Consider the following 8,700-nt stretch of genomic DNA (forward strand, 5'->3'; position numbering starts at 1 on the left):
GGCTTTGCACAGAACCAAAGCAAGATCACAGATTGAAGCTCAGCAAGCCAAACTAAGACAGCGGACATAAGGTGCCAGAGATAAGGAGATGTCAAAAACAGAGAAGACTTCCTAACTGTTGCTAGTAAGCCTTTCCTCTAATGTAAAAATTGTCAGAAGGGCCATCCATGGCTGAAGATAGGGCTGAATAAGGCTTACTAGAAAAAAGCTAACTAGATTTATCCGGATAGAGTGGAAGTATGGGAATGCAGAGACAAGGGCAGATCCTGCGCCAGGGCGCTCCAGGTAGTGTCTGGGGATCAGAACTGGGTGATTGTCACAAGACCGTCTTCATTCACCTGCGCTTTCCTGAGATCCCCTAACACTGCCTCTCTGTGGCATGTCTTCAAATCAAGCTTCACTCTGCTGCTAGAAAACTCTCCCAGAATCCCAGTCTGGTTGTCTGATTTCCCTGTAAAAGCCTCCACCGATTCTCCACTGCCTACAGGGCAAATGCCCTTTGCTTTTTGGCAGGGCCTATCTTGACTTCATCTTCCGGTACCTCCACCATGTATCCAACTCCGGCCACAGAGAGTATTCCCTGTTCCCTTTGATGCCATGCACCTCCATGCATTTTTGAACTGGTGAAAATTAATCCTGCCCTAAAGTGCCCCTATCTGTGGCCCCCAATCCTCCTGCGGCCTCGCCAAGCTCCTACACATCTCTCCAGATCCAGTCTAAGCCCAGCGTTGACCAACATTGCTAAACATGCCAGGCAGTCATGCAGTCCCTCCTCTCTGCCCCTTGCTCCTCGCCATTCATGGCACACACGTAATGCATCACGGTCCGTAGAGGCGTTTGGCTCCCACCAGACTCCTTCATGGTGAGAATTAAGTCCTGGGCTTAACTCCTCCTCAGAGTCTGTATTAGAGGTCCTGATACACTTCAGTTTAAGTACTGAATGGAAAAATACCAGAGACTCATGGAATGTGGGAAATGGAAATGTTCCTAAAATGTCCAGTGTTCTCATTTTAGAGACCAAAAAAAAACAAAAAAACAAAAAAACAAACACCCCCCCCCCACAGAATTCTAGACAGCTTATCATCATAAACAGCTTTCAGTAGGGAGACCACAATGAGCTGCCCACCAGAACTTGGTAATAAAAGAAGTTAAATTGTCTTCCTAAAGTTATTGGTATGAGATAAAAGAGCCATACTATCTTCCAAGTCTTGGCAACTTGAAAGAAAGAGAAACTTCACCAGTGACCTTAACATAAGAACCCATTTGGAATCCACAGCTATCCACAGTCAATCTTTGAAAAAGCAGGAAAGAAAATCCAATGGGAAAAAGACAATCTGTTTGACAGATGATGTTGGGAAAACTGGACAGTAACATGCAAAAAAATGAACCTGGACTGCTGTCTTACACCATACACAAAAATAGATTCAAAATGGGTAAAAACCTGAATGTGAGACAGGAAACCATCAAAACCCTATAGGAGGAAACAGGCAATAAACTCTTCGGCATAAGCCCTAGCAACTTTTTTCTAAATGTGTCTCCTGCGGCAAGAGAAACAAAATAAAAAATAAATTATTGGGACTTCACCAAAGTAAAATCTTCTGCACAGCAAAGGAAACAATCAACAAAATTAAAAGGCAACCTATGGAATGGAATAAGATATTTGCAAATGACATATCAAAGGGTTAGTACTCAAAATCTATAAAGAACTTATAAAACTCAACACCCTAAAACCAAATAATCCAATTTTTAAAAGAACTGAAGAGGGGCACCTGGGTGGCTCAGGTGATTAAGTGTTCGACTTCAGCTCAGGTCATGATCTTGCGGTTCTTGGGTTGGAGCCCCACATGAGGCTCTGTGCTGACAGCTCAGGGCCTGGAGAATGCTTTGGATTCTGTGTCTCCCTCTCTCTCTCTGCCCCTTCCTTCCTCCCCCCTCCAAAAATAAATAAACATTAAAAATAAAAAAATTAAAAAAGACTGAAGACATGAACAGGCATGTCTCCAAAGAAGACATAGACAGCCAACAGACACATGGAAAGATGTTTATCATCACTCATCATCAGGGAAAGACAAAGCAAAACCACAGTGAAGTGTCACCTCACACCTTTCAGATTGGCTAAAATTAACAACACAAGAAACAACAGGTGTTGGTAAAGATGTGGAGAAAAGGAAACCCTGTTGCACTGGTGATAGGAATGTGAAGTGGCACAGCCACTGTGGAAAAGTATGGAGGTTTCTCAAAAAATTAAAAATAGAACTACCCTATGATCGAGCAATTGCACTACTAGGTATTACCAAATGAATACAAAAATACTGGGGCACCTGGGTGGCTCAGTCGGTTAAGCATCTGACTCTTGATCTTAGCTCAGACCATGATCTCACAGTCATGTGTTCGAGGCCCACATTGGGGTCCATGCTGAGCATGAAGGCTACTAAAAAATTCTTTAAAAAATACCAAATCCAGGGATACATGCACCCCAATGTTCATAGCAGCATTATCTACAATAGCCAAATTATGAAATCAACCCAGGTGTCCATTGACTGATAAATAGATAAAGAAGATGTGGTATACATATACAATGGAATATTCCTCAGCCATAAAAAGGAATTCGTGACAACATGGATAGAGCTAGAGTGTATTCTGCTAAGTGAAATAAGTCATTCAGAGGAAAAACACCCTATGATTTCACTCATATGTGAAACTTAAGAGAGAAAACAAATGAGCAAAGGGGAAAAAAGAGAGACAAATGAAGAAGCAGACTCTTAACTACAGAGAACAAACTGCTGGTCACCAGAGGGGAGGTGGGGGGATGGGTGAAATAAGTGATGGGGACTAAGGAGTGCACTTGTCATGGTGAGCAGCAGGTGTTGTAGGGAAGTGCTGAATCACTATATTGGACACCTGAAATTAATATGACACTGTATATTAACTGAAATTTAAGTAAAATTAAAAAAAAAGAACCCATTTGAATTTACTATCAACCTTCAATGGTAGTAAATGGCTCATGAAAACATGTAAGAAACAAAAGAGTTATGTTCTCTCCTTAATATAAAGAGAAAAACCCTGATAGATTTATTCCCGTAATGATATTTGTTTAGGAGTGATTAAATACAAGGCTTCAGATAGTGCTTGGGGTCATACAAAAACTATTAGGCTGTGGTCTCCTATTAGAAAGTTACAGTTATAGATATCTTAATCAATTCATCCACTCAGCAAGCCTAAAAGTGTATTGGGTATTGAGACAGTATTTCCTGTAGAAAGGTGTTCACAAAGAAATGGTCTGTTTTGGACATACAAATATTTAATCAGACTTCACAGTATAATCTGACCAATTCATGGGGAAAGGGCAGCAAGACCACCGTATAGCTCAATGTGTCGTGTCTTAGTTGAAATTCTCTACTTCATGAATGAGAAGACTGAGCTCTGAGTTAAAGTGATTTTCCAAAGTCACATGGGTAGTCCATGAGAGAGCTGAGGTCTGAGACCATGCCCTTTCTCTGGGACAGGCGAACCATGGCCTGGGGGCTAAATTCAGCCTACTGCCTGTTTTTGTATAATCCTTAACATAAGACTGTTTTCTACATTTTCAAATGGCTGAAAAAAAATCAAAAGGTATTTTGTGATATGTGAAAAATTGAGAAGAACAAGGCAAGAGAAATGTAGCTAAACTTGAGTCTCCTTACAACCCACAGCCTGCAGATAAATCCCTGAGATGTGCAGAGTGCACCTTCCTCAAGGGACTTGCGGCCACCTTAATGTTGATATTTCATTAAAGACTAAAAGTAGCCTTATCATAACAATAGGCAGCTCCATAAGGCCCTTGTAGAGTGCACAGATTCCTTAGAGACCTACGCTATCGCTGACTCCCACTAACTAAAAAGTATACAGTCAGTCCTTCCTCATGATCCCAATGCAGCTCTTTGTGCCCCCCGGTACTGTCCCCGTGCTATAATAAAAGCACCTTTTTTGCACCAAAAACATCTCAAAAATTCCTTCTTGACTGTTGGCTCATGGCCCCACATCACAAATTATGTGAAATTCAAGTTTCAGTGGCCAGGAATCAAATTGTATTGGTACACAGCTGTGCCTGCTCACTCACACAGCATTTATGCTACAAGGGCAGGGGCGAGTAGTTGCATTAGAGACGGTCCCTTGAAGCCTGAAGCATATACCGTCCGGCCTTTTGAAAATGAAGTTTGCCGTCACCTCCTCTACCCCACTTGCTGACTGAGGTCAAGAGCTGGAAGATGTGTGGGAGCCCTGACCCTGGAGCTGTACCTCCAAAGGCAGTGCTTTCTTCAAGGGCAGAGAAAGCAGGGAGGGTATTCCAGAAGGGAAGTGTAGATGAAGGAAAGAATGATGTGTTCTGGAAAGGAAGAAGTCTATGTGGCTGAAGCATAGGGTGCGTGGAGATAAAGGGACCAGAAGTAGAGCCGAGAGTTGGGTCAGGGCTGGATAGCCAATGCCGGGCCCCAGAGTTCTGACTGTACTTGTAGTGTGGGGGAGGGGACGGCCCTGAGACTGATTAAGCTGCAGAGTCACTCAGATTTGTGTGTCCGAGAATAGCATTGCTGTTACCTGCTCGTTGTAAATTTCCAGCATACTGAATGTAACCTGTATAGAAAAGAACATAAAGTAAATATTCTCTGGAGAGGCATCTTTGGAGGTAAAAAAAGTAATGTAGGAACAATGTACATTTCCCACAAAGGGAAACGCCATTATTAAATATACCAATGCTCTATTTCACATGCAGTAAGAGATTCTTATATCATTTTAATGATATGGAAGAAGTTTTTAATACAAACGAAAAACAGATATGCACTTCTATGTTTGTGTGTGTGTGTGTGTGTGTGTGTGTGTATTTCAGTCTCAATTGCAACAGAGAAAGGCTATTTTTTTTTATTTTAATGTTTTGGGGGTTTTTTTTTGAGTGAGAGAGAGAGCACAAATGGGGGAGGGAGACACAGAATCCAAAGCAGCACAGAGCTGTGAGCACAGAGCCTGACGTGGGGCTCGAACCCACAAACTGTGAGACCATGACCTGAGCCAAAGTTGGATGCTTAACCGACTGAGCCACCCAGGCACACCAGAAAAAGGTTATTCTTTATTGCTCATCCCCACTTTTGACATATTTACAGAAAAATGGTAGTCTTTACCCTACTGTGCTTTTGGAATATTGCTAGATAAGCCGACACTCCTTTAGTGGGAGACTGGAGGGTTCTGAATGACACATTACTTTTAAAATCAGGAGGAAACTTGAGATTAAAAAAAGATGATGCATTGTTGAATTTTCATGACACAAACTGCACCTGTCACTTAGAGGAAACAGAAACACAGACTCTGCTTACAGGTATTTGTAGACAATTTACGGCCATGTCTTAAAGGCAATGATTAATGGTTGCTCTCCATGGTGACGATGTCACCCACCTTCAGGGAGTTTAAAATTCAGTGTGGGCCTTCTATGTTAGGGTAAGTAAGAAACTCTGCAGTCCTTATTTAGAAATAAAAATCCATAAGTGAAGGTGAAGACACGGCCACAGCCTTGGTAGAAGAGGAGGATAAAGGAAACTGTAGGAGTCAGTGACAGGCTTGTTGATCAGCCTCAATGACAATCCCTTGTGAGTGTTAGCTCCTAAGGCAGTTGCTTCCAGGGAACTCAGAATGCAAAGATATTTCCTTGGGTTTGTCTCAGGACCAGAAAAATTCAATACTCTAGTTATCTGCAACTTGACTTGTAATCCTGGAAAGATTTTGGTATGGAAAATTAACATTATCCCAAAATAGAGATGCTGATAATTTGGGGCCAGGAATTTCCAAAAGGAAAAAAGAAATTCCTTAAAGAAGGGATTTTAGGATAATACATACCTGGCATTCCTGATTTCTCTCCCGCTTCTCCATTGCTTGAAAGAGCTCTTCACATACATTTGGAATGATACCCTTGTTTGTGCCAAAACCAACCATGGAATAGCTTTTTCCAGAGCCAGTTTGGCCATAGGCTAGGAGGGTGGCATTATAGCCTTGCCAAGCACTGTCCAGAATTCCCTTGCCAAGATGATGGAAAATATCTTTCTGGAAAGATCAGAGGCACAATGTTCAGCTCAGGCTTTTGGCAATCCCTTAAAATATAAGTATTCTGGTGTTGATGAACTTCTTTATTAGTACCATAAGACCTACTTGAAATAAAATTCTGATGCTGTGCTAGAACCAATAAAAGAAAGCTGGAAACCAAAAGGAGATTTGGCAATTTGGAAAACACCGATCACCATGAATCTTCAACGAGCTGGTATCCGTCAGTAGCAAATCTGCATCTCACAGCCTTGCCAAAACCTAGCCTTGCTAGGTCATTAAAATTCAGCAGTTAGACCAAAATTTCAAGGTGTCAGGGGTTAGACACTATTCAGAGTATATCCTACTTTCTCTTTATCCTTGACTCCAAACAGACATTGCAAAATCCCTGCACTAATTTTAGTCCTCTACTTATGAGCTCTTATTTTGTTTTGTTTTGTGGCCACAAGACCCAGTGCTTCTAGAGAATTTCTACAACACACATGGGTGCACTCTCCCTTTTTAAGTGGGAGACAGAGATGCCTGCGCCCACAACTGCTCGAAAGAGGAGATGCGGCCTGGCTCCCTCAGTGTCTGGGCCATGACCACAGCCAGCAATATTCTCTTATTTGAGCCTGTTTCAAAGAGCATATTCTTCTCTGATCTCTAATATCAACAACATAGTAAGTAAGCTTGGAGAGCCTGGGCGGCTCGGTTGGTTGAGGATCTGACTCTTGTTGTCAGCTGGGGTTATGATCTCGGCTCATGGGCCGCGTCTGCTCTGTGCTGAGTGCGTACCCTATTTTGATTCTCTCTCTTCCTCTGCCCTTCCCCTGCTTGTGCACACACAGATGTATACTCTCTCTCTCTCTCTCAAAAAAAAAATAGTAAGCTTTACATGATCCCTCCATTGCAATAGGTACACTTGTATAATTCATACAATTTTTGCTTCTGGGAAAGATGCACATACCAACAGAGTACGATTTATATGTGGGCAACAGGAACCCATTTTCTCACACTGTTCATTTCTCATAAGAAAGGAATACAAATTATGATATGACAAGGTTTTGGGGAGCTTCAGGCCTAAAGTATAGAATTTAAACAGTGGTTTCTGAAAACATTATGACTATACTTTTCCCAGAGAAATGTATTCTTATAAAGGATATCTACTCTATACCGTAGGAGCTATTAGCTAATCCCAAGGAGCACCTACTAAGGAGCATTTTACTAGTCAGTAAAGTAACTAGTTCTGGAGTTAGAATTACGTTTCTAAATCCATCCTATCATCAAATATATGAAGCATTGTCCTACACTACAGTGTATGAAACAGTAATTCTGTGATCTCCTAACAGGTGGTCAACAAAAACTCAGTGGTGGTCCCCATGTGGAAATGAGGAAAGGTGACAGTCAAGTTTCTTTACAGCACAATTCCTGCAGTCTTGTAAAAATACCTTGAAAAAATTGAGATGTAATTGGTATATAATTAATATGAATAATGTAATCATTTGATATTTGTATATATTGTCAATTGACTACCAGAATTAGTTTTTTTGATGCTAGCCATTTAACTGGTGTGAAGGGCTGTCTCATTGTGGTTTTGATTTGCATTTCCTGATGATGAATGATGTTAAGCATCTTTTCAGTACCTGTTGGCTCTTTGCATACCTTTGGAAAAACTGTCTATTCAGTTCTGCCCATTTTTTAATTGAATTGTTTGTTGTTGCTGTTGTTATTGTTGTTGTTGATGATGATGATGATGATGATGTTTGCTATTGACTTGTAGAAGTTCTTTTTTAAATAATAGTTTATTGTCAAATTGGTTTCCATATAACACCCAGTGCTTCTCCCCACAAGTGCCCCCCTCCATGACCATCACCGTCTTCCCGCCTCTCCCTCCTCCTTCAGCCCTCAGTTCATTTTCAGTATTCAATAGTCTCTCATGATTTGTGTCCCTCTCTTTCCCCAGATTTCTTTCCCCCTTCCTCTCCCCATGGTCCTCTGTTAGGTTTCTCCTGTTAGACCTATGAGTGCAAACATATGGTATCCATCCTTCTCCGCGTGACTTATTTCACTCAGCATGACACCCTCAAGGTTCATGCACTTTGCTACAAATGGCCAGATTTCATTCTTTCTCATTGCCATATATTGCTTCATTGTGAATATATACCACATCTTCTTTATCCATTCATCAGGTGATGGACATTTAGGCTCTTTCCATGATTTGGCTATTGTAGAAAGTGCCGCTATGAACATTGGGGTACATGTGCTCCTATGTATCCGCATTTCTGTATCCCTTGGGTAGATTCCCAGCAGTGCTATTGCTGGATCATAGGGGAGTTCTATCGATAGTTTTTTGAGGAACCTCCATACTATTTTCCAGAGTGGCTGCACCAGTTTACATTCCCACCAACAGTGTAGAAGGGTGCCCGTCTCTCCACACCCTCGCCAGCATCTATAGTCTCTTGATTTGTCTGTCCATTTTAGTGACTCTGACTGGCGTGAGGTGGTATCTCAGTGTGGTTTTGATTTGTGTTTCCCTGATGATGAGTGACACTGAGCATCGTTTCATGTGCCTGTTGGCCATCTGGATGTCCTCTTTGGAGAAGTGTCTGTTCAGATCTTCTGCCCATTTCTTCACTGGATTATTCATTTTTC

The 8,700-nt window shown here is 41.6% G+C and overlaps 1 protein-coding gene across 1 annotated transcript in view; it reads right to left on the minus strand.

Moving 5' to 3' along the window:
- LOC115287065 (kinesin-like protein KIF28P) overlaps window positions 1–8,700 on the minus strand; it is a 78,759-nt gene that overhangs the window by 52,368 nt on the left and 17,691 nt on the right. The window contains exons 3-4 of the mRNA XM_029933343.1: window positions 5,866–6,069; window positions 4,579–4,614 (exon numbers count right to left, since the gene is read on the minus strand). Of these exons, the coding sequence (XP_029789203.1) occupies window positions 4,579–4,614; window positions 5,866–6,069 (240 nt within the window). The remainder of the gene's footprint in view (window positions 1–4,578; window positions 4,615–5,865; window positions 6,070–8,700) is intronic.

The sequence above is a fragment of the Suricata suricatta genome, chromosome 3 (genome assembly GCF_006229205.1).
Source record: "Suricata suricatta isolate VVHF042 chromosome 3, meerkat_22Aug2017_6uvM2_HiC, whole genome shotgun sequence".
NCBI classification, from domain to species: domain Eukaryota; kingdom Metazoa; phylum Chordata; class Mammalia; order Carnivora; family Herpestidae; genus Suricata; species Suricata suricatta.